This window comes from Silurus aristotelis, assembly GCF_946808225.1.
Source record: "Silurus aristotelis genome assembly, chromosome: 20".
Lineage (NCBI taxonomy): Eukaryota > Metazoa > Chordata > Actinopteri > Siluriformes > Siluridae > Silurus > Silurus aristotelis.
In genome coordinates this window covers 17761971-17788888 of record NC_139593.1, presented here as the reverse complement: position 1 = coordinate 17788888, position 26918 = coordinate 17761971, and the positions used below count along the sequence as shown (strand labels likewise).

General features: G+C 38.6%; 1 protein-coding gene across 11 annotated transcripts in view; it reads left to right on the top strand.

Annotated features, from left to right (window-relative positions):
- The window catches only part of dmd (dystrophin), a 200158-nt gene that overhangs the window by 29717 nt on the left and 143523 nt on the right, over positions 1 to 26918 (top strand). For all 11 annotated transcript variants that reach the window (XR_014530372.1, XR_014530373.1, XR_014530378.1 and 8 more), the window contains exons 9-21: positions 1017 to 1192; positions 2398 to 2532; positions 2911 to 3102; positions 6398 to 6579; positions 6714 to 6864; positions 8462 to 8581; positions 9902 to 10003; positions 10235 to 10342; positions 11770 to 11949; positions 12140 to 12300; positions 14823 to 14946; positions 15697 to 15784; positions 19513 to 19754. Coding sequence is in view for 8 of the 11 variants with exons in the window: in XM_083522230.1 (XP_083378356.1) it covers positions 1017 to 1192; positions 2398 to 2532; positions 2911 to 3102; positions 6398 to 6579; positions 6714 to 6864; positions 8462 to 8581; positions 9902 to 10003; positions 10235 to 10342; positions 11770 to 11949; positions 12140 to 12300; positions 14823 to 14946; positions 15697 to 15784; positions 19513 to 19754 (1961 nt within the window). In the remaining 3 variants the exon portion in view is untranslated. The remainder of the gene's footprint in view (positions 1 to 1016; positions 1193 to 2397; positions 2533 to 2910; positions 3103 to 6397; positions 6580 to 6713; positions 6865 to 8461; positions 8582 to 9901; positions 10004 to 10234; positions 10343 to 11769; positions 11950 to 12139; positions 12301 to 14822; positions 14947 to 15696; positions 15785 to 19512; positions 19755 to 26918) is intronic.

Genomic DNA, 26918 nt, shown 5'->3' with positions numbered 1-26918 from the left:
CAGTCCAAATCCATCCTCAAAGCTCCCGTTCTTACTCTGGAATTTCATGGAACCCCCATGGTGTTGATGATAAACCGTCCCCAGCTGCACAGAGTGGCCTTCAATTGAAGAGAACACTATCCAGAGGCAAGAACTGAAAAGGGGAGAGGGGCAAGAACAGTGGTGACTGGAACCTCAGGGGCATGTTTAACTTGACGGAGAGAGAGAGAGAGAGAAAGAGAGAGAGAGAGAGAGAAAGAGAGAGAGAGAGAGAGAGAGAGAGAGAGAGAGAGAGAAAAGGCTGACAGGAAGAGAAGGATATGGATTATTATGTGTTCTTTTTGTTGTATGTAAGTTTAGGTTATGGCCATCACCATTCTTATTAGGGGTGTAACGGTACACAAAATTCACGGTTCGGTTCGTACCGGTACATCTGTTTTTAAGTCACAGTACAATTTCAGTATAGTTGGTAAAAAAATGCGAAACATAAAATTGGTTGTTTTTTTTCTTAACGCAGATTTTTATTAACATTTGTGAACATAAACAGTTTACATTTTAAAAACATTTTTAATAAAATGTCTGTTTGGTTAAATAATATATAAAATGATATTTGATAATAAATAAAAATAAAATATATAAAATAGAATAAATCTATTTTGTGCAATACATTTTTATATATATATATTTATATTTTATATATATATATTTATATTTTATATATATATATTGATTAAATTGAGTAATAAATTAAATTGGCACACATTAAATTGATTAAATTAAATTCATGGAAAAATGTAAATAAATACAGGTGTGTGTGTGTGTGTGTGTGTGTGTGTGTGTGTGTGTGTGTGTGTGTGTGTGTGTGTGTGTGAGTGTGTTTTACATTTAATATAATTTTTTTTAAATATATAAGTGTGTATACAAGTTTTTGTGTAGTTTGTATCCTTGCTTTAAACCCTCATCGACATGACCCTGTCTAAAACACATATTAGATCATTAATTAAGTGATTAATATTAATTGGTTTTCCCTTCTCTAGATGTGGCTACTGCTCCAGACAAGAAGTCTATTATTATGTACATCACCTCCCTGTTTCAAGTTCTACCCCATGGTGTCAGTATGGAGGCCATAGAGGAGGTTGAGACGCTTCCCCACACTGTAATCTCTAAAGAAAAACATTTCCATTTTCAAACACAGCAGCGATTTTCCCAGCAGGTAGGTTCTTTAACATCTATTCTGAAAATGAATAAAGTTTCGAACTTATCGCAACGATATATATATAAATTGAATATGAATAATATAAAATTCCTTTCTACTTTCTGCTTTCTTTAAATTACTTCTTGGGTGTGATACTTGAATAATATAATTGAATAATAATATGCCATGCTCAGCTTAAATCTACAGCAAATTTGTGTGCTTACTATGTGCTTACTATTATCGTATGTATACTATATAACCAAGCCCCATTTGTTTTTCAAATGTTGAATATGGGACAGGATTGTTACTGTCAATCACATGGCAGTCTTATGTCTAATACTCTAAAATATGCTTTCGCCAACTTCCTATATTTGTAGCAGGCTGCTGGGTAGATTAGGAGGGACATAAACATTTCAGGGCAGTGTAAGTAGAGGGCCAAACACTGTCGACATTTAATACATTCACTGTACATTCACATTTGCCTGAGCAAGTTGCTTGGCATCATTTCTTGGCAGTCAGTTCATTAATGTTTGGGGTAAGATTCTACGCTGTGGCAACTTTTAATATACTGCAAAGTAAAGGTGTGTATCAGTGAGACGACTCCTGTGTGTGCTGTTGATCATCTTCATATATCACAAAGTTGCTTAATTTGAGAAAGGTTGCTTACACAGATATGTACTTCCAAACATGCAACGCATTCAAGCAGCCTGTAGAGATTGGGCATAGTTTCAGGGATGAATAGTACAAACCCAGAATCAAACTTTGCCAGTTATATGCTACCTTTGGCAGCCTGGTGCTGCTGAAATTTGAACTCGTGATCATTTGATCAGAAATCCAACATCTTGAAGTCCAACTGAGCTCCCACCTCCTTATTAGTTTGCATAAAGCACTTATGACGTCCCGAAAAACTCTACTAATCCATCAATTACTTAGTTACTTAGTATGCTGTATGTATTGCACTCATGTACCAAAGAGGGTACAAATAGCCCAACACCCCCAAAAAAGAAAAATATGTTTTTTTTTAATAGACTATGCCAGGTAACTTTTGAATCATTTCTCTGTTTCAGCCATGACTATTTTTTTTGGTATTTTTCCTCTCAATCTTGATTTGAGCCTGTTCCTGTTTGGTATCTTTTGGTATCTTTTTTTTTTTTTTATTCCAAGGTTCAGTTTTGATTGTTGCTTTGTAATGTTTAGTTACTGCTATGTTTTTCCTCTTTTAGATCACAGTCAGTGTGGCTCATAGTCAAGTGCGCAGTCCGTCTCCTTCAAACAAGTTGCGCTACAAAAGTTATGCCTTCACTCAGGCTGCATATGTTCGATCACCTGAACAGACAGGAAAGACCCCCATCACACTGGTTAGTGTCAATAGAACATGGTGTGTGTTTTTCTGAAAAACAAGGGTTGAATTTGATGTATCTTGTATTCTAAAGTGTCCCAGTTATCCATCTCTAAATAAGGTTTTGTGTTAAGAGTTGGTATAAACAAAACCAAACTTTGTTAAGGTTTTGAAGACATTTATATTCTTCATTCTCACATCTATAAATTGACAAGCACATTCCTAAGAACACAAAATTAAGGAAAAAGCATAAAGTCAAAAGTCAGTAAATATATTATCAGTGTAACAGCACCTGAAACACTGAATACAAAATCTGTGATTCAGGTGGAACCAAATAACTACAATTTAGTTTATTGGTTAAAAATCTCACCCTTTCATGTCTCTTATCCATATGCAGTCTTCAGAAAGTCCAGAGGATCGGTGGCCTTCCCCTGCTGCTTTCCAACACGGCTCAAACCGGCTAGAGAGTTACCAGAATTCCCTGGAAGAGGTTTTGACATGGCTTTTGTCAGCTGAGGATAACCTGCAAGCTCAGCCCCCCATCTCCTCTTTTGTAGAAGAAGTGAAGGAGCAGTTTCACACTCATGAGGTAATTGGTATATTTGTATCTATCTATTTTCTTCTTATTCTTTATGCTGCTCCCATTAGTGGTCCCCACAGCAAACTATCCGTCTCCATACCCCCTGTCCTCTACATCTGCCTCTTTCAAACCAACTACCTGTATGTCTTCTCTCACCACATCCATTAACCTCCTCCTTGCTCTTCCTCTTTTCCTCCTTCCTGGTGGCTCCATCCTCAGCATTATTCTACCGATATACCCCGTGTCCTTCCTCTGCACATGTCCAAACCATCTCAAATGGTCCTCTCTCACTTTGTCTCCAAAACGTCCTACATGCGCTATCCCTCTAATAAACTCATTTCTAATCCTGTCCATCGTCGTCACTCCCAACGAACATCTCAACATCTTCAGCTCTGCTACCTCCAGCTCCACCTCCTGTCTTTTACTCAATGCCACTGTCTCTAAACTATACAACATCTCAGGTCTCACCACAGTCCTATAAACTTTACCTTTCACTTTCACAGATACTCTTCTATCACACATCACTCCTGCTATCACTCTTCTCCACCCACTCCACTCTGCCTGCATTTTTTTTTTTACTTCTCTAACACACTCTCCATTACTTTGCACTGTTGACCCCAGGTACCTGAACTCCTCCACCTTCTCCACCTCTTCTCCCTGCAACCGCACCCCTCCACTGCCCTCCCTCTCATTCACACACACATACTCTGTCTTACTCCTACTGACTTTCATTCCCCTTCTCTTCAGCGTGTACCTTTACCTCCCCTTGCTCTTCTCCACCTGCTCCCCACTCTCACCAATATCTATCTATTCATATATATGTATATACAGGGTGGTGCAGGGAAATAGAAAATATTTGAAGTAGGAGATGGCGACCCTGGGTCATCAACAATTGAACCGGTGCAATCTCGTTTAGAAACCCTTGCCATTATTTATAATGGAGCAGTGGACTGGTGCGCAAGAAGCATTCGCTGTGAAACCTTTTACAAGGATAGTGATTGTGTGATTGTTGCGCAAAGAGAATGTTGACACCATTGTGTGTTGTTGATTGTAGCGTCGAGGGCTCCTCTCGATGGCAGATCGAACAGCTGGTTTCCAGGCCGTTCGAACACCACCTGGGGATTTACAGTATTTTCCGGACTATAAGCCGCTACATTTTTCCCCACGCTTTGAACTCCGCGGCTTAAACAACGAAGCGGCTAATTTATGGATTTTTCTTGGGTTTTTCCCGGTTTCACAAACTTCAAGCCAAAAAACTGAGCGACATAACATTAGACCAATAAAATTAGCAAACGGGTTCAGGTGAACCAATGAACCTCTTTATATTAAATCAGATGCGCTCCCACTGAATCGGGCCGCACCACATCATAAATATGGATGATGTTCCTCTGACGTTTGACCTGCCGCTCACTCGGACTGTCTACAGGAAATGCGAATCATTCATCACGCTTAAAACAACCGGGCATGAAAACACACTTCACCTGTGTTCTGAGCTGCACGGCATCGGGAGAAAAGATTCACCGATGGTGATTTTTAAACGCACGACGATGCCAAAAGATAAACTCCTGAGAGAAATAGTTGTGAAAGGAAGGAGGAAGACAGTGAACAATGACTTTCTTGGTAGGCTACTGTTTAGATACAAGCCGTGTAACAGACACTGTCTTTCATTAAAACCTGTGTAAAGTTCATTAGTTTCAGTGTAGACATGCGGCTTATAGACAGGTGCGGCTTATTTATGTTAAAAATAAACACAATCACAACACCCTCCGCAGCACTCACACTATCCCCATCCTTATAAAAGGCTTTTACTGTGAACACTCATTGTGCACCACTCCACTGCTCCATTATAACTAATAACAGGGGGTTTTAAATGAGATCAAACTGGTTACACACAATTGGCAACATATTGGGATCGCCAACACCTAGTTTCAAAAGTGTGGCAAAATTACAAATAAAATAAAAAACTATTCTTTTTATATCGTATTACTATTTCATGGCAAATTTCTACATACCTGACAAAATGTAAATTAACAAGTAAATTATCTAAATTAATTAAATTATTGTAAAGTGTGTCATTTTGTTTTCACTTCACCATTTGCCATTGCATTTCGTGGTTCATTCAATATGCTCAATAGCTTTAGGGTGCCTTAAGATATGCCTGCTCACGTTCCCGTGCTCAGTGCTGAGCTAAATTACAACACAGCGGAGGAGGGGAGTGTTTATCACAGCAGCGTGTTGGATTTATCCGATTTATGTCCGAGTTAATTTCTTTCCCAAAATTGTGAAGTGACACTTGATAAGCTTTGGGATATCCAACCAATCATGTATAAATCCTGCTTTACATTCAGACATAAAGTGTTTTATGGCCTTGCTCTCTGATGGATCGTTGTGGTGGAGGTGTGACGGTGGAAAGCCAAAAAGGTCACAAAGTAACTTAAAGATTAAGAAATATAATGCATTAAATAAAAAAAAAAATGCATCCTAAGTTAGTTAATTAGATTATTAATGTATATTGATCCACAATTTTTTTTAAGTAGTTGTGATGTAAAAGTTCTCTGACTTAACTTTAAAATTATTTTAATATAATGACAATTGTATGTATACATTTTAAATATGTGCGCACACTTTAGTGTCCACTGAGTCAAATATTACAGTTTTGATATATTGTATTCCAATTTTAAATGTACACTGACCATCCACTTTATTAAAAAAAAACCTGTAACACCTGGACATTCATGCAGTTATTTATTCAGCAAATCAGGTGGCAGCAGCTCAGTCCATAAAATCAAACAACAGCAAGAACATCAGTTAATGTTTACACAGATCTTTAGAATTAGGTCATGTCAGACTCAGGTGTGATCGCTTTGACTCTGATTGTGAAAAGGGGTTGGTGCCAGATGTGCGTTTCACAGAAGTTGCTGGAATTTTACACACAACAGTCTGCATGATTTGTGCATTTGTGCCACACGATTGGCTGATTGTTTAGCATCATAATCAATAATATGAATAATCAGGTGTACATGTGAATGAAGAGTCTTCATACCATTCTGTTGTGCTAATAATAATAGTAGCAGCAATCATAAAACCTCAATAATCACAACAATAATTCATATTGTGTTAGTTTCCTATGGAAAGCCAAAAATGCAACCATAAATAAATTATTTAAAAGTCAGGGGGGTCTTCCTTCCTCTTCAGGCCATTTATTCCAGCCTGCCTTATATTTATGTGCATGTACACTTTTAATCAATATAATATATGTAATAATATTGCATGTGTGTATCTCTGTGTTTGATATGGCTTCTAGGAATACATGATTGAGCTGACTGCCCATCAGGGAAGTGTAGGTAATGTGCTAAAGGCTGGGAGCATCCTCTTGGCTGAGGGGCAGCTAACTGGAGATGAGGAGAATGAAGTTCAGGAACAGATGAATCTTTTAAACTCTCGCTGGGAACATTTACGAGTGGCCAGTATGGAACGACAAAGCAGGTAATAATTAAAAAGTAAACTTCGTTTACAAGTACATTTGATCCATCATTTTTATTTATTGGCATGCAATTTCTTTTTTTTTTTACTGCGATAATACCATGTACTAATTGTCATTAACTTTTGTTGTTTTCAAGGCTTCATGAAGTTTTAATGGACTTGCAGAATCAGCAGCTGAAACAGCTCTCCACCTGGTTAGATGTTACTGACGCTCGAATTAAACAAATTGAAGCCCAGCCCTTAGGTCCTAAAATTGAACATTTAAAACATCAAATTGAAGAGCACAAGGTAACTTTTTTTACTAAAGCTAAACATCTTTACAACAATTCTATACAGTAATCATTATTTAATGAATTGGTGCGTTTGCATATAATTAAAATAAAATCCTATCTGGTAGTGTCAGGTTTGAAAGCGGGTCTCGAACCCAGGTCGCTAAAGCGAGTGGCAGACACTCTAGCAGTCTGCCACGGGGAGACGTTGGAACCCAAATGCAGAGACGCACTCGAGATATGCAAATGGCATGATTCTTTAATAAAAAAATCATAAGCCCAAAAACAGCTCGAGAAAAGAGAACTAAAAATATAATACAAAATAAACAAGGCAAATACAAATAAGAGATGACTAAACAGGATGAAGAAACTCAGGAATACAGGAGGTAACTAGGGACTCGAGAAGGCTTGGGGAAAACTCTGAAGAACTGAAGCCCGGAGACTCGGGAAGACTAAAGAAGACGAGACTAGGGAAAACTCGGGAGAACAAAAAGCCAGGAGCCTAGAGAAGACAGGAGACTTGAGGAAAACAGGAGACTAGGGAAGACTCAGGAGAACAGAGAAGACAAGAGAAGCTAGGAGACACGAGTTTGGGAAGACAGGAGACTAGGGAAAAGCCAGGAGACTAGAGAAGCTAGGAGGCTAGGGTAAACTCAGGAGAACAGAAAAGCCAGGAGCCTAGAGAAGAGAGGAGACATGGGAAAACTTGGGAAGACAGAAGACTAGGGAAGACGCAGGAGAATGGAAAAGCCAGGAGATTAGGGAAAAATGGGCAACTTAAATAGACAATATTAACGAGTAGCAGGTGGGAGACATTATACAGCTAGGGGCTGAGGAGTAGGGGATAGGGGCCCAGTGGCAGCATCTGGTGGCAAAGGCAAAAACAACCCCAAAAAATGTCCAGACCCTGACAGGTAGTTGTAGCTCTGACATAGAATTAGTACTATAAATTTAACAGATAACAGATTTTGTGTAATATATTCACTTTTATGACAATTAAGTCTTTTAGAATTTAGGCTTGAATTCAATAATAATAAAAAAAATTTGTTCAGTAAAAGAATTTACATTTTACAACATTTGTAAAAGTTCAGCTTTTAAAATGGAAAATTTTGTCTGAATTTTCTACATAAATATGTATTATATGTATATCAAGAATATATATTGAGATCAAATGAAGGTGGACAAAAAAAATCAGGTTTTTATTTGGGTTACTATACAGGGGTCCAAGTTCATTTGTTGTGTTCATATAACACAAAAATGCTGGGTCTTGGATTCGAGACAGAAACCCAGGCAAGTGTGAATAAAACACTCAACACAAGCATTAAACAGGTTTGGCACTGATGTGTAGAAAAGAGTGTTTACTGGCGTTGAGGTCAGGGCTCAGTGCAGGCCAGTCAATTCTTTCACTCCAACTTTGACAAACCATGTTATAATAGGCTTTGCTCTGGGCACAGGAACATTCTCAAGCCATGCCATGCACTTCTAGCTTTGGGGTTTAACAGTCCCTCATACCTCATGTGATAATCCCAACTTTTGAGCCTAAATATTTTGAATATGTGTCTTTTAAATTGCATTTTTGAGAACTTATCATTATTTGGTGTATTGCGTCTATAAAGCTGTTACAAGAGGACCTGGAGGTGGAGCAGGTGCGAGTGAACTCTCTGACTCACATGGTTGTAGTAGTGGATGAAAGCAGTGGAGAGAGTGCTACTGCAGCATTGGAGGAGAAACTACAGGTGAATATTTAACACTGCCATCCTTAACCCTGAATTATAGATTCGATTGTTTTTTTACATGTTTCATCAGAATAAAATGAGAGTGAAATTATTAATACAGAATAAATCATACACACATTACATGTATTTTCCTCATTTTTTCAAATGCAAATATTAATTACTTATCTATGTAAATGGCACTTATATTTTTTTAGCCACTTTATTATATCAACCAATGATATTAAGACCAAATAAAAACGTAAAAAAAAATTATGACAACTTGTACTATTGTCGGGGGAGTGGTGGCTCCAGCGGTTAAGGCGCTGGGTTGCCGATCGGAAGGTCTGGGGTTCAAGCCCCCCGGTATCGCCAAGCTGCCACTCTTGGGCCCTTGAGCAAGGCCCTTAACCCTCTATGCTCCGGGGGTCACTTACGAGGGAAATATCAAGGTCCGTGACTCGAAATGACGTGGAGCCGTCTTCCCGTGGGCTCGCCACCTGCAGGAGGGACCGTAAGGGACGGTGCTGTGTGGATTGGGCAGCAGTCAAAGGCGGGGGACCGCTTAGACTGCTGCCCCTGTGACCCGAATTAGAGAAAATGAATGAATGAATGTACTATTGTTCTTTTTTAAATGAGGTGAAGCACTTGAGATTTCAACAAACACTTATTAAACGTATACGCTTACAATCCACTTTGATAAGAACACCTGTACACCTTCTTTATGCAGTATCCACTTATTTGTTCATGTTCAACAAATCAGGCTTATACTGTAGGTATTTTGATTGAAGTGGAGTTTAAGTGAAGGTGCATGTTAATTTGGTTGCATTAGTTTAGGCAAAAAAAATTTAGTTATAGAATATTACAAAGCAGAATTTGACATTCACTCTATTCACAGCATTATGTAATGTCTGTTGTCTCCTAATAAGGTGTCCTAAATTTGTTTTAAATCATTCTAAAGCATTTATTCGGCTTGAGGTCAGAACACTGTACAAACCACTTGAGTTCCACTGGAACATTTACTAAACACATCTATATTGACCTTGCTTTGTGCACTGGGGAATCAAATTCAGATTTGACCCTCAGTTCCAGTGAATGAAAATCATACCGAATACAAATATATCCCATACAATTGTGTGTATCCAACTTTGTGTTTGGGTCCACAGAAATAAAATATACTTTATTGTAACATTTATCAGAGCAGAATGTCAAGTCTAGAACTTTGGGCTTTCAATTCCTCCACCATGACAATTCAGAGATTTCAAACATCATTAGCTTTGGGTTCAGGAGCCTTCCTATTCTTACTCTTAGTAACCAAAATGTTCCCTTATATTCATCACACAGAACCTTGGGGAGAGATGGGCAGCCATCTGTAAATGGACAGAGGAACGGTGGATCCTCCTTCAAAAGATCTTGAGAAGTTGGCAGCATTTCATTGAGGAGCAGGTATTGATTTGGAGAAAAAAAAGTATTTTATTTTATGTTATTTTATTGTTAATCTTATTCAAAATGTTAATAAGGACTGTGTTTGCAGAGGATGTCAACAAAGCATACAGAAATAATGTGTTTATGTATTAAAGTAACTCGTCAGCCAAGAATGCTCATAAGGAGCTCATATGTCATTCACTCCATGATTGCATTCCCTCCAATCTGTCTTTTCAAACTGTCTTTTTTTAGCATATGTTTGAGTCCTGGTTAACACAGAAGGAGCAGGTATTTCTTTCCATCCAAAGCAGTGGTACCACTGATCCCAACGAAGTAGCAGCCAGTCTCAGAAAACTTGCTGTAAGTTACTTTAGTATTTTGAGCATGTCTTTATACAGCTTTAAAACAGACTAGTAAATCATGTATGAGATTTGGTTGAATGTTCAAATTCACAGTGCCTCCAAGTATTGTACTGGTCAAATTCTTCCGCCGTTACTAATTGAATTTTTTTTTTTGCTTTGTTGCATCAGATATAGGACTAAAAATAGCTCGTTGTTACAAAACTTAGGTCATGGCACATTCAGTTTGAACTCACATCTTGTCATGTCGTTAAGAATATTGGAGCATATGACTGATAATGTCGGGATAATTGTTTAAAAGAAGAAATAGTCCTGAATATCTGCTTCCGGTTTGTTTTCTGTGTCTAACCTTCGAAGACTGTAATTTTTGTTTAAACTGATAAACCAACATAACCACCAGTGAGTTGTCAATAAGAGAAAAGCTGGTGGAAAGGATAACAAATCCATTAAAACCCACAATTGTACTGAAATAAAACAACTTGTTGTACTAACAAGTAACCTTTTAACAGGTTTGCCAATGAAAAACAACAACTGATGACAAAAGATTCTGAGAATAATGAATAGTGGTGACTCACTGGTTGGACTTATTAATCAGAGAGTTCATGGTCATGAGTTCAAATCTCAGCACCAGCAAACCAAGCTGCCACTGCTGGGCCCCTGAGCAGGGCCCTTAACTCTAAACTACTCAGTTGTAATTGTAAGTAACTCTAGATAAGGACATCTGCCAAATGCTTCAAAAGTAAATCAATAGAAAGCCAAAAACATCACAAGCAACTTCCACAGGGTAGAGGTGAAGGTATCACAATCCACCATGCGAACAAAACCTATAAACTTGCTAGGATTATTGCTCGGGGCTTGCGTGGCTTGTTCTGGAACAGCGGCATTATAAATTCCACAGAAGTTTTCACTCAGTCTGTCTGCCAGTTTCCATGGAAATGCCTCTAATCTAATTGGGAGGAACTTCGTCACGCAGCAAGGCAATGAATCCAAACAACAAAGGACATACTGTACTGGGAAAAGGAGAATGCAGCAGTTCAGTGATGTCATTAAATCACAGACTGGAGGCAACTATCGCAATCAAGGGATATGCAATTAAACCTTAAGCATATTTTCTTTAACACTACCTGTTCCAATACTTATGAGACTAAAAGTACCCTGTTTTAAGTTATTTAACACATCTGGATATAAATATCAGGAGCTATAACTAAACTTCTAAACTATTCATCTTTTTAAAAATGGTAGATGTACAGTGAAAACTAATAATTGGCTTTGCTTTTTCAGTACTTTTGGAGTGTGTGGGTGTGTGAGCATGTGTGTTTGATACAATGCTAAAGACAAACTAAAAACAAACTTCTAGTGGGAATTACACAAATTTAAGAAAGTCTACAGTGATATGAATATGTTTATGCATTATGATGTATTACACAGATTCTGAAAGCAGACATTGAGCTCAAAAGACAGACCATGGACAGACTGTGCTCTCTTGTTCAAGATCTATTGTCCAACATTAGGAATAAGCAGGCCTCAGAAAAACTTGAAGCACAGTTAGAAAGGCTTGCTCAGCGGTGGGACAAACTAGTGCAGTCTCTTCACCTCACCAGCACCAAGGTGATGTTTATTTATGTTATGTTTATGTATATTATGTTTTTTTTATTATTATTACAGCTTATAAAATATTCATCTGATCTCACTATACTGGCATTAACGTCTTTTCTTTCCTCTAGTATTAAATATCAGTTCATCTCATCTAGCTTCGAAAAACTGACTGAATAATTTGCTCTGATAATATTTCTCCTAGCTTTCAAATACTCTCACTGCATCCCAGACTGAAACTACACACACAACTGTGGAAGTTGTCAAGCATCAGAAAAAAGTGGTGAAGCATGTTAAAGAGGGTTTTACTACCCCGCCACCTCAAAAGAAGCGGCAGATTGTTGTTGATTCAGAGCTTCGCAAGAGGTGAGGTTCTGTTTCCAGGTACAGATAGTCCCAGAGTTGCGATGGTTTGACTTTCTGATCTTATGATGATGATAAAGGTTTAAGCGGCAAGGCAAAGGTAGCAGCGTATGCTCTGCCCTCCATTAGCGAAATGCCGCTCGTCCATGCATCTGCTGCCACATACACAGTGTTGTGCTAGAATCTAAAAAATAGTTACTAGTTACAGTTACTCGTTACTTTATTCAAAAAGTAACTCAGTTTCTCTGTTGATGACTTACACCAATGCGTTACTGTTAAAATTAACTTTTTAGTTACTTTTTTGAAGAACGTTCTTTAATGTTCCCATTAATGCCCTTTTATGCGTTATGTTCTATACAAACACAAAACTGACTTAAACACAAAGTCATTTTTAAACACTATTTTATTAAAGTCAGAGCAGCACAAACTGAATATATCACAAGGATTTCTGAAATAAATAACAAAACAAGCTGAATAATATATTCACAATCAAAAACTAAAGTGGCTTCTGCATCATAAAAGCTGTTGTGTTGAGCTCTTAAAAATGTTCCTTTTACAGCTTAAGTATGAAAACTATCAACAATGTTGAACAGAACACCGGGTTAGCTTCTAGCTTCTAGCTTCGTCGAGGCGTGGAGTTTCTGGAGGAGCTTCGACAGATTGGAGTTGCTGTTTATCGCAGTAGATACGAGCTTCAAACTAGAAAGACACAGCTTACATTTGACTAAAACGTTTTTGTCGTTATACTCAACTAAAGTGAAATAATGATCATATTTCCACTTTGAGAAACTCGTCTTGCTCTCGCCTCGACTCGCCATTACTGCCGCACAGACCTGAATAAACGGAGACACGCCCACAGTGCATCTTCTTCCTGTTTACAGTGGTTCATCCACCAATCCTACAATGCGTCTCTGCTGTAAGCAAGTTAGACTGTAGGCTACACTTCAGCCCAAATTCATTCATTTATAAAAGTAACGGGTAACGCACCATACGGTAACGGAGTTACTTTATTTAAAAAGTAACGCGTTACAGTAACGCGTTATTGCCCAACACTGCACATACACTATATCGCCAAAGGTTTGCAGACATCTAGTCACAAGTATGTATCACATGTATAAGTAAGCTTGTGCTTTTTGAGTATTGCATTCCACATTTAGTCCCAATTCGCTCTTATAATTCCCTCCACTCTTCTGGAAAGATGTTCCACTAGATTTCGAAGTGTGTTTGTGGAGATTTCTGCTCATTCAGACACAAGGAAGTTAGTAAAGTCAGGTACTGATGTAGGTGAGGTGAGGAGGCCTGGGGTACCGTCAGTGTTCTCATTCATCCCAAAGGTGTTCATTTGGGTTGAGATCAGAGCTCTGTAGCAGAAGACATTGTGCTCCAATGTTTGCTTTGTGTACAGGGGCAATTTCATGCTGGAGCAGGTTTGTGTCTGCCAGTTCAAGTGAAGGGAAAATTCCATGCTGCTGAAAGAAAAAAAATGTCATGCATCCAAAAACATCCTATACAATTGTGTGCCTTCATCATAGTTTGGGAAAGAACCACATATGGCTGGGAAAGTCAGGTCTCCCAATACTTTTGTCTATATAGTGTGTACATCTATAGTGTGCAGTCTATACAGTACGGTACTTAGATTACTCTGTTTTGCTAGTAGGTACTGTAATTTGTTAATTGTACTGTAATTTGTATCTAATTTAACAACACAATACTACACAATGCTGATCACAATTCTTTAAGACCCCTGGGTAGGCGAGGCCTTTCTCAACTTTCAAGTTATGATGGGGTCATGAAAACGCATCTCCGTTATAAGTCGGGGACAACCTGTACTGTTTTCCCCTCATTCAATGCAGTGTCTTGTGCAGAGTGTTGGGTCATCATATGCTCACTGAGAACTTTATTAGGAACCCTAAACTAAAACACTGGATAGGAGAACAAAACAGCCTCGTTTCTACATGCCATGGATTCCACAAGGTGTTGGAAACATTCCTTTAAGATTCTGGTCCATGGTGACATGATTGCATCACACAGTTCCTGCTGTTCAGTTTCCTTTCACAGAACTGCAGCATTCTGAATAAGCTGTACATCTTAGGAGATCAGCAATTAAAGACAATATTCATGCCATGGTCAAGAGCACTGATCACATTTAATGTCCTAATAAAATGTTCGCTGAAGTGTATGTAGTTATAAGTGGTAAAATGCTTCTCAATCTTTGTTCCAGATGCACATTTAATAGTTTTCTTGCAATAACACATGGAACATGAAGGACCTTTCATTGTATTTTTCAGGAGAATGAATAAATGAATTGTTACATACTGCTCTATTCTTTAAAAAAAAAAAAAAAACAATTGTAAAGATAATTCATAAATCATACAGTATATTCACATATGACCAGATTTATTTGCTTATAATATAATAAAATTGTTAAATGTACTTCACATGTTTTAGTTATGTAAGCAATTATAATAACTATAAGACAAAACCTCATCATTTTCTATCTTTGATCTTAAATGTGTCTTTTTTAGGTTTGATGTGGATTTCACTGAGATTCACAGTTTCATGACTCGCTCAGAAGCCACCCTGCAAAATCCCGAATTCTCAGTTTCACGCAAGGAGGGCAGTGTTTCAGACCTCTATGACAAAGTCTTGGTGAGATCAGACAGCATGATACAAATACCACTGAATAAACAATTAACTACCGTATTTTCCGGACTATAAGCCGCTACTTTTTTCCCACGCTTTGAACCCCGCGGCTTAAACAACGAAGCGGCTTATTTATAGATTTTTCCGGGTTTTTCCCGGTTTCACAAACTTCAAGCCAAAAAAAACTAAACCCCATAACGTTAGACCAATGAAATTGCCGAACGGTTTCAGGTGAATCCTAAATATGGATGATGTTCCTCTGGCGTTTGACCTGCCGCTCACTCGGACTGTCTACAGGAACTGCAAATCATTCATCATGCTGAAAACAACCGGGCATGAAAAACCGCACTTCACCTGTGTTCTGAGCTGCACGGCATCGGGAGAAAAGCTTTTTAAAATTTTTAAACGCACGACGACGCCAAAAGAAAAACTCCTGAGAGAAATAGTTGTGAAAGGAAGGAGGAAGACAGTGAACAATGACTTTCTTGGTAGGCTACTGTTTAGATACAAGCCGTGTAACAGACACTGTCTTTCATTAAAACCTGTGTAAAGTTCATTAGTTTCAGTGTAGACATGCGGCTTATAGACAGGTGCGGCTTATTTATGTTCAAAATAAAAATCTTTGTCAAATTCAGTGGGTGTGGCTTAATAGTCTGGAAATTACGGTAATAGCTTTTTTTTAAACTGAAGTGCAAATGATAAACAAATTTTAATATCGAGTAATGTCATTTTTTCTCTCTTTTAAATTTCTTTTAGGCCATTGATAAAGAAAAACCAGAGAAGCTCAGAAAGCTGCAGGAAGCAACACGGTCAGCTCAGGCTCTAGTAGATCAGCTCACAAGTGGTAAACACAATTACATTATATAATTGACTAACAAACTTTTTTATTTTAGTTTTTATGTTTTAAAATCCATATTTTGTAGGTTTTTTTAATCATTCGGTATTTACTATGACTAACACATTATTGAAGTATTAAAGGAAAGTAAAAGATTGTTTATAAGCAAATACTGTTTAGTGTCATTTACTTTTTAGGGAGTTGTTTCTGCAGAGCATTTCTGAAATGCTCTGCAGTTTGCATTATTGTGAATAATGCCATAATGTTGTAAAGGAAGGAGGAAAAGAGGAAGGTTAAGGAGGAGGTTTATGGATGTGGTGAGGGAAGACATGCAGATAGTTGGGATGAAAGAGGCAGATGTAGAGGACAGGGGGGTATGGAGACTGATAATCCGCTGTGGCGACCCCTAATGGGAACAGCCGAAAGAAGAAGAAGAAGCTGTCATCACTGTTTATCATTGTCATGCACACTAATAGCACATTATGCAAAATTACACTGTGTACAAGAAAAGCACTTGACACTCAATTGGACATATATAGTGAATATACAAGATCTACACACTCAAAATGCAGGTGTTTTTCCAGCCAGTAAAATTCATTTGAGTAATAAATTTATGTTTGTAAGGGAGAAAAAAAAGAGTGAGCTTGCAATGTACGTTTTCCATGGAATTGTTTTGATAAGCTCATGCAATGTAAGAACATTTACATTTTCTTCCGTCCAGATTTACATTCACTTTATGCCAAGATCTTGTATTGGTTACAGGAAGGTCTTGTAAAGTCTTCTCCAGTACATCCTGAAGAATCTCAGTGGGGTTATGATCTGAACTCTTGCTTCCTTCCCATTTACATCATTTACAAAACAATCTGAGCCTGATGAATCCTGGCATTGATGAGTCTCACAGCTGTTTATTCCCAATTCCTGAACTTCTCTTTGTATTTTTTGTGAGGAAGTGCTCTTACTTTCACTGTTAATCATAGTCGTGAGTACTTTTGTACTTTTTCCCAAGTGAAAGTTTAATTGGAGCACTTTTACTTTTACTGAAGTCATATTTTACCTGCTGTAGCTCTACTTTTACTCAAAACATGAGAACATGGTTTGTGAACTTAATTCACTGTTGATTTCACCAAAGGTTTAACTGACTCTGATCACTATTATTCAAGATCTTTTTTTCGAGCACATTTCTTCCTCAAAGATAATGGTTTACCTTTATCCTTCCCAATCTTGGTAGATTCAGCAATCTTCTTAGTTTTTATTTATAGATGCAGAACCAATAATGTGACCCTTTATAATGAGAAGCTACTCAATGCATTATTGTGGGATAAATAACTGGTTTTCCGCTGAAACATGTACAGTATCTCACAAAAGTGAGTACACCCCTCACATCTTAGTAACCATTTAGTATACTTTCTCAAGGAACAATACTTTAGAATTGAAACATTGATATATTTTAGAGTAGTCAGTGTGCAGCTTGTATAGCATTACAGATTTACTGTCCCCTGAAAATAACTCAACATACAGCTAATATTGTCAAAATAGCCGTCAAGTGATAGCAGCTGTACGTCATGTAACCAAGCAAAGCCACCTGTTGCTCTCCATATAGAATTGTTGCTCTTCACAAAGATGCCGATGCTACAAGAAAATCAGTATCACCCTGAAACTGACTTACAGTACAGTGTCCAGGGTCATACAGAAGTTTTCCAAGACGGGTTCCACTCGGAACAGGCCTCACAAGTGTCGATCAAAGAAGTTGAGTCCTCGTTCTGTGCATCAGGTGCGGAAGCTGCTTCAAAAAACAGTCGCATGAGTGCTGCCAGCATTGCTTTTGAGGTTGCAGAAGCAGAAGGTACGCTTGCCAGTGCTCAGACAATACACCGCACACTGCAACAAGTCAGTTTGCATGGCCTTAATCCCAGAAGAAAGCCTCATCTGAAGCTGGCTCCAAAGAAAGCCTGCAAATATTTTGCTGAAGACGACCTGTCCAAGAGCATGAATTTCTGGATCTATGTCCTGTGGTCTGAGGAGACCAAGATAAATTTGTTTGGCTCAGATGGTGTCCAGTATGTGTGGTGACACCCTGGCAAGGAGTAGCAAGAAAATTGTGTCTTGCCTTAAGTCAAGCATGGTGGTGGTCGCATCATGGTCTGGGGCTGCATGAATGCTGCTGGTATTGGGAGCTGCAGTTCATTGAGGGAAACATAGATTGTGGAGTGATCGAGTGGCCAAGTATGTCTCTTGAACCATATTGAGCACCTGTGGGGCATCCTCAAGCGGAAGATGGAGAAGCACCATGTGTCTAACATTATGGGGGAGCAGAAGAGGATATCAGTAACAGTCTGTGCAGCTCTTGTGAATTCCTTGCCCAGGAGGATAAAGGCAGTGTTTGATAACGATGGTGCTCACACACAATATTGACACTGTTGATCCAGTTTTGACATGTTCACTTAGGATGTACTCACTTTTGAGCCAGTTAAATAGACAATAATGGCTGTATTATATATACAATAATAAGTTATTTTAAGAAGACAGTAAATCTATACTGCTATACAAGCTGCACATTGACTACTCTAAAATGTATCCAAATTTCATTTCTATAGTATTGTTCATTGAGAACATATAATAAAGTGGTTGCTGAAATGTGAGGGGTTCTCACTTTTGTGAAATACTGTAATTCAGTATCTTAGTAATTATACAATGGAAGGCTCTTACCTACTTGCTCAGATAAGTCCAAGTGGTGTATTGCAAGTTTTTGCTTAGTTTAATTTTTTCACTCACAAAAAAAATTAATTATTAAAGAGGCATGTATTCATAGCATCATGAATTTAGGTAACATCTTATATTGACTGCCAATAAAGAATATATGGATTTAAGTGCATGTCTTATTTTCAAATTAGTGTAGCAGACATACAAGGGCTAGACAGACACACTTGAGTTGGAATAATAGACATATGATCAGCACATTAACTTACACTAGATGAGTTTCAATTAAGTATGTCTGTATTGTGTTAATGCACTGTTAAATAAAATCCCAAAAAATCTCCAAGGATCACAGCTGGACAACTGTAGAAATTATTTGCATCCTTGCATCAAAGTTGACAAAATGACCATCTGACACTGGACACTTAAATTGGTGTTTCTTGGTTGTTAATCCATAAACTTCTGATCAGAAAATGGGCTGCGGAAGGATCTTCCAGCATGACAATGATCCAGATATACATCAAAATAAACACAAAATGTATTTACTCACAACATAATCAAGACATTCTAGTCCCCTGACTTGGACCTTAAGAAAACCTGTAGGGTGAACTGAAGAGGAGAGTCCACTAGCATGGATCTTGAAATTAAACGGATCTTGAGAGACTCTTTATACTGTAGAGGAATCTCCTCACGTTTCTTGCCATGTATTCTCCAACCTTTCATGCATTTCAAGATCTTTTTAGTGTAAATTTGTGTTTAAAGTTGTTTGATATCCACAATAGCAGAGTATCTTCACACATCACTCATTCCACTCAAGTTTTATGTGCTTCCCAAGCCCAGTTTAGTGATTATTTTGACCCCTTGTGGTTATTTCAGTAATCAAAGGTAGGAATAGTGGTATTTAATGGTTACTCAGGTTAGTTTTTAAAAATATTTTTTAATGTCACAAAGAAGTGACCTGTTGGGCTTCAGCGAATTTTCATATTCTCTGTAAACAAATTATTCTTAAACAAAATGTAATAACTAATATTTTTTTTTTATAGATGGACAGAATTCTGATGATATTCAGCAAGCTTCTCAGCAGTTACAGACCCGGTGGGATGAGTTTTGCTCACTGCTGGCTGAAAGGCTTGCATGGCTGGCCTACCAGACTAAAGTACTGGCTTTCTACAATCTCTTCCACAACTTGGAGCAGTTAGTAGCAAATTCAGAGAACTGGCTGAAAATTCAGCAACCTCCAGCCTGTGAGGCAGAACCACTGAGGATCCAACTTGAGCGCTGCAGGGTAAACGTCTCTGTTTTCCAGTGTGTATGGAGTTCTTTTCCTCTTTAGGTGTGTCCTTCAATGTCTGTCTGTTTTGTGTCCAAATGCAGGACTGTCTATTCCTGTGTCTCTCCAGGTAATGCCCTTTACCCACTGCATGTGTTAACCTATGTGCGCATTCCTAATAGATAACAAATAAAATAGGATTCGGGAGAATTGTATAATTTCATGGAAAATAAAAAAGTTTCTGTATTTTACTGTGGTTTATTCACGCTCTATTCCAATCCCCCTTAAAATGTAAGATGGGTGTTTATTTACTTAAAAAAAAATGAGATTTTTTATAACATAAAAAATTCCTATTGTATAGCAGCACCTTCTGCTCATTGAATTTTCCAATATTGTGTTATTTTACTACTATAAAAATCTTTTGGTTCATTGAGATCGTCTCTAGGTTACAAATGTAATCCTAGTTCCCTGAGGGAACGAGATGCTGCGTCGAAACGCTTTGTGAAATCGCTTGAGTGTTCACGCTCTGAAATAATGTGTGTAATCATTCAAAAATTGGACGCTAGCCATCACCTGCTGGGTGACATCACGACCAAGAAGTATAAAACACACGTGGAGTGAGGCAACTGCCAGCTTCTGTAATGAAGAAGGAAGTGCTGCAGGGATGCCGGCAGCGCTCCATGGCTAAGGGAGTTTTTCCTTGTCACAGTCGCCATGGCTTGCTCATCAGGGATTATGCACACCATTCACCTTAACTCTTAAAATTCTGTAAAGCTGCTTTGAGACAATGTCTGTTGTGAAACGCGCTATAAAAATAAACTTGACTTTACTTTACTTGACTTTACTTAGAGACGCAGCGTCTCGTTCCCTCAGGGAACTAGGATTAAATACGTAACCTAGAGACGTTCCCTTTCAGGAACTCGAGCTGCCTCAAACCGCTTTGGGAACGAGTGTCCAATCAAGCCAGACTGACCAGTCCCTATCTAGTGTGTATAAGCACAGCTAGGTCGAAGGACAGAGGGGCCAGGAGTGGCACCGTGGTCCAGGATGTAGAACCGGACGAAGATCGGCAGGGTGGACCAGCCTGCAGCATTGCCAATGTCTTGAAGTGGTACTCCAGAGGACCAAGCTTTTGAGGCAGCCACACTCCAGGTGGAGTGATGTCTGACGCCAAATGGAGCGGGGAGACCAGAGAACTAATATGATGATGCGATGGCATCAATGATCCATCTGCTAAGGGTCTGCTTATTGGCAGGGAGGCCTCTCCTCGGAGGGCCATAGCCGACGAGCAGTTGGTCAGACTTTCTCCAGGGACCCGTCCTATGGACTTAGGTGTCCAAATCAAATCAAATCTTTCCTGGTCTGGGGACTGAGAAGGAGGAGGATAGAATGCCTTTAACCTTACAGGTCGTGGGATGACTGAGGGCAAATAGGGATGTTAACTGTCTTGGGGTACAAAAAGGCACTGGCCATACCTGGAATAAACTCCAGGGAGGAGGAGGCAACAGAAAGGGCCTGTAGATTTCCTACTCTCTTAAGATAGCAAATAGCCAACAAGAACGCAGTCTTGATAGCGAGTTGTCTAAAAGATGCTTCGGCCGGAGGCTCGAAGGGGGGCTCAGAGAGGGCCCCCAAAATGACGACGAGGCCCAATGGCCCTAGCAGTCTCTTTAGTGGCTCGTCCATCTTACTGGATAGAGGGACTTTCAGTTCATGAGAAGGCCAAGTTATGTAGCTTGGCCACGGCACAGGTCAAAACCCCCAAAAATGTTACTGGATTATTATTATTATTTTATTATTGTTTATTTATTTATTTATTTATTTACCACGAGGAGTGAGAGCACCCCCCTCGAGGAGTGCTCTCTGGAAGTGGAGCGATTGCATAGAAACGCGAGCAGAATGTGCAGAGAATCTGCACCAAAAGTGCGCAGAATGTGCTCAGCCAGCTCCCTCGAAAACCGAACTAGCTCTGCCCCAAACTCCAAAGCTCCTCGAACCTAGTGAGCAAGTGGCTGGACCGAGCAGGTGAGGTTGGAGAAAGGGACAAGCCCATCTCCAAACTCTCTGCGAGGTCTATTTGCGAGCCCCAGGAACTGGGGCCAAAACTGCAAGGAGGGAGCACTCCCTCGGAGAGTCGTTCGGGAGTGGAGCGATGGCATTGACATGCAGCCGGCTTTCTCGAGATCCGACTTAGCGTGTTCCGCTCCCAATAATTTTTTTTTTTTTTTTTCTGACGAACAATTGACGGACAATTCAACACATACACACAGAGCGTATTGTGAACGTGACGTGACGTCACCCCGCCGGTGAAGGCCAGTGTCTAATTTTTTACTGATTACACACAATATTTCAGAGTGTGAACACTAGAGCACGTTCCCAAAGCGTTTCGATGCAGCTTGAATTCCGGGGGAACTGTTTTAGTCTGCAACTTTGGGAGTGGCAGATAAGGGATTTGACAATACTTTCATGTATGAAATGTTTAGGAAATGCTCAAAATATGGGCCACATGTGTATGTATATGGGCAACATGTAGATTATCCATACTATAACAAGTATTGGAATAGGATGACATTTTTACACGTGAACAATTTACATACTACACTATTTTGGCAATTGTATTCAAAAATTTGTGTACAAAAAAAATTCCAAAACAGTAGATGAAGTAGATATGGATTAGTTCCATGGAGCACCCTAAAGGCAACCAATTACTGGAGAAAATGGGGCACAATAGTATTATCAAGAAAAGAATATCCCTTAAAAATTTACAAAAGTAAAGATGAAAACGTTCCAGAGAGGTTGGAGAGACCTAGGCCAAAATTCATGGAGCTGTGGGAATATCTGGCAAGCGCTGGTCATTCTTTGCATTTGATTGTCTTTCATGTTCTTTATATTCCTGGGTTATGGTGTCAAAAGCGATTTAAAATTAAACACCCAAGCACACCCAAATCATTGCAAACCATGTGACAAAACATCATATCCATTGGGAAGCATATCGGTGGCAGCTTACGCAATGGGGCTGCTTTTCTTCAGCTGAGACTTGGGCTTTATTCAAGGAAATAAAATCATAGATGAAGAAAACTTTCGCCTTCCAACAAGATAACAAGTATAAGATAACTAATTACCCAAATCCAAGTTAACAAAGTAAAGGCTTAAAAACAAATCCACATTTTGAAATGCTAAAAAGATGGGCCACATGTGTATACATGGGAACGTGTCCCTTATTCATACTAACAAGTATTGAAATATTTAGGAAATCCCCAGGGAATTTAATACATCTGTAGCATTCTTGCAAGGAAGAGTGGAACAAAACTGCTAAATCAAGACTCAAATCAAGAGTGCTCTATAACAACAATATGTACTTTGGCAAACTATTATTTAAAGGGTGTGCACTCTTTTGCAACCAGTCATTATTTTTCTTTTCTTTTTTCTTTTTCACTTGATTTTTGTTTTTCAATTGGTTTGTTGACTATATCACCTTAAGGGGGTGTGTAGGCATTGTATGTTCACTGTATTGTAGATTAATTTGTTAGAGTGTTTTTGAGGTTAGAGTAATAATTCTCGCAATAATTCTTGCAAGATCACTATCAATAATAATAAATTCCCTATGGATCCACAGACACACCTTGAGAACCATGGCCATTTTTCTTTTGTGGAACTGTTTGTAAAAAATTCAAACAGTTTTGTAGTTGTTCACTATGTATTATCATTACTATTACTACTATTCGATTATTTTTGTTATATTGTCAACACATTCAATAGATCCATTTAAAATGTAAACACTGTGACTTTGTGGTTTCTAATTGGTCTTTTCCTGTTGGCAGATTATTTTCAATTAGTATTAGTTATTATTTTTAATTAGTCATATCATGATGCTCCCAGCTCTATACTTCTATCTGGGAGTTTTTATTTGTTTATTTGCTTTAAATTTGCATCTCTGGGTTTTTTTAGCAGCATAGTTTTGCTTGAGGTATAGGAATGGAGTTAATCTTTAAGTCCATGTTACAGCTGATTGTGCTGCTTTCAGATCATCCTGCTACTCATTTCATAAGCTCTAAATTCCCTTTTAAATGATTAAGTATTGGATTGAGAGCAAGTTCTGAAGTCTTGCATAGAACACTGTTGATTAAAGAGTCATTGAAGAGTCTGTGGTATATGGTGAGCAAATAACACTGATTATATCTTCATCATCGCACCTGTTAGTGGGTGAGATTTATTATCCAGCAAGTAAACATTTTGTCCTCATAGTGTAAAAAGCAGGAAAAATGGGCAAGTGTAAGGATTTAAGCGAGTTGCAAAGTGCCAACTTGTGACGTCTAGACGAGTGGGTCAGAGCATCCTCAAAACTGCAGCTCTTGTGTGCTGTACCTGGTCTGCAGTGGTCAGTATCTATCAAAAGTGCTCCAAGGATGGAACAGTGGTTAACCGGTGACTAAGTAATAGGCTCATTGATGCGTGTGGTCCGATTTAACAGATGAGTTCCTGTAGCTCAAATTGCTAAAGAAGTTAATGCTGTTAATAGTCGAATGCTATCAGCAAAAGGGGACCAACACAATATTTATCTCACAAAAGTGAGTACGCCTCTTACATTTCAACAACCATTTTTTTATATGTTCTCAAGGGACAATACAATAGAAATGAAACTTGGATATATTTTAGAGTAGTCAATGTGTACTTGTGTTTTACAGATTTACTGTCCTCTGAAAATAACTTAACATACAGCCATTATTGTCTAAATAACTGGCCACAAGTGTGAGTACACCCTCAGTGAACATGTTAAAACTTTGTCCAAAGTGTGAATATTTTGTGTGAGCACCATTGTTATCCAGCACTGCCCTAATCCTCCTGGGTATGGAATTCACCAGAGCTGCAAAGGTTGTTGCTGGGATCCTCTTCCACACCTCCATAATGACATCACGGAGCTTCTGGATGCTAGAGACATGGAGCTTCTCTACATTCTGCTTGAGGATCCCCACAGGTGCTCAATAGGTGTTCAGATGTGGAGACATACATGGCCACTTAGTCACCTTCAACTTCCTCAGCAAGGCAGTTGTCGTCTTGGTGGTGTGTTTGGGGTCATTATTATGGTGGAAATCATGTTTTGCTTCAGAATGCCACAGTATATGTTAAAATCCGTGTTTTCCTCAATGAACTGCAGCTCCCCAATACAGCAGCATTTATGCAGGCCCAGACCATGATGCTACCACCACCATGTTTGACTCCTCACCAGGGTGTCACCATACATGCTGGACACCATCTAAGGCAAACAAGTTAATCTTAGTCTAATCAGACCACAGTACATGGTTCCAGTAATTCATGCCTTTGGACTGGTTGTATTTAACATACTGTTTGCAGGCGTTCTTGTGAATCAGCTCCAGAACAAGCTTCCTTCTAGGACGACGGCCATGCAATCCGACTTGTTGCAGTGTGCCATCTTTGTGGAAAGCAAAAATTTTAATTCAAATGCTCCAAGAGTCTTTACCATCCGGTGCTATGTTTAACATCCAGTGGTCAGTATAAGAATTGTACACAAAGCACCAAATTTTAAGTGCTCTAAAACAAGATACACAAACGTATGGTCCTGTCAAGCAGACAAAAACATGAACATGATGAATAGAACATGTGGCTTTGCATGGCATACAGCTTTAATCACATAGGGTGTACTCACTTTTGTTGCTAGTTATTTAGACAATAATGTTACATTGTACAGCTGGTACTGGGGAGCTGCAGTTAATTGAGGGAAACACGGATTTCAACATATACTATGACATTCTGAAGCAAAACATGATGCCGTTTTCCACCAAAATAACGACCCCAAACACACCGCCAGGATGACAACTGCCTTGCTGAGGAAGCTGAAGGTGATTAAGTGGCCATGTATGTCTCCAGATCTAAACACAAAAACTATTGGGCACCTGTGGGGATCCTCAAGGTGGAGAAGCTCCATGTCTCTAACATGCAGCAGCTCCGTGATGTCATTATGGAGGTGTGGAAGAGGATCCCAGCAACAACCTGTGCAGCTCTGGTGAATTCCATACCCAGGAGGATTAAGGCATTGCTGGATAACAATGGTGCTCACACAAAATATTCACACTTTGGACAAAGTTTTAACATGATCACTGAGGGTGTACTCACATTTGTCGCCAGACAATTTAGACAATAATTGCTGTATGGTGTGTTATTTTTAAAGGACAGCAAATCTGTAAAATATATCCAAGTTTCATTTTTATAGTATTGTCCCCTGAGAAGATTATACTAAAATGGTTGCTAAATTTTAAGGGGGGGCAATAACACTGGATCTCTGCAATGGTGTCAAAACTGTGACATTTGAGCTGTTGTGTCATACATCTCTGGTAGAGTTTCCCACTTTCATGCAGAATTTCACGATTGCTCCTTGTTCTAACTTCCTGTCCACAGCATGGACACATACCCTGGTTCAATCAGATGTCTTTTGATTTCAAAGACTAATTAAAACCATTAGTTTACACCATTAGTACAGTTTTTGGAGATTATTTCCATCAATGTAGAACTTCTGGTCAGAATGTTTGAGAAGGATAACTGAAACCTTCAGCATTTTGCTCTGCCCATCTTTTACAATTGTTTCTCAACATTTTATCCGATCAACAGATACAGGCATTTGTATTACTATCACAAAGTTAAAAATTTTGCTAATCTGAAAGTAAGGAAACAACAAAAATAAACAAATAGCCTCACTTCTAGATTGACCGATTAAGTAAAACTTCTTCATTAGAAATAAATAATAATAAACTGCTCAGCGAAACTCACAGCAGCTCTTCCTGGAGCATAGACAGTGTTCTCAACAGGAAATACAGTCCTTTATGTATGGAGTATTGTGCATCGAAAGATATAAGTTTATATTTTTCTGTTATATGTTGTGTTTTATGTGTTACTTTTTTGTTGTGTTTTGTCTAATATTAATATATTGTACCCCTTTTCTACATAGTTTTTAAGTACAGTACATGTTGTAGAACTGTGTTTTGTTGCCTTAAGAGGTTTACATTTTAAAGACTTTGTGACGGCAGGATACAAATTGAAACACTGAATATAAAAAGTTCGCTGTTGTAGTCTAGCAGAGAATACGATGTTTTTTATTTCTGACCATGTTGATGCTGTTAGTTATATCATGTTGAAAATGTCTAGATTTTGCATAAACATTTGAAA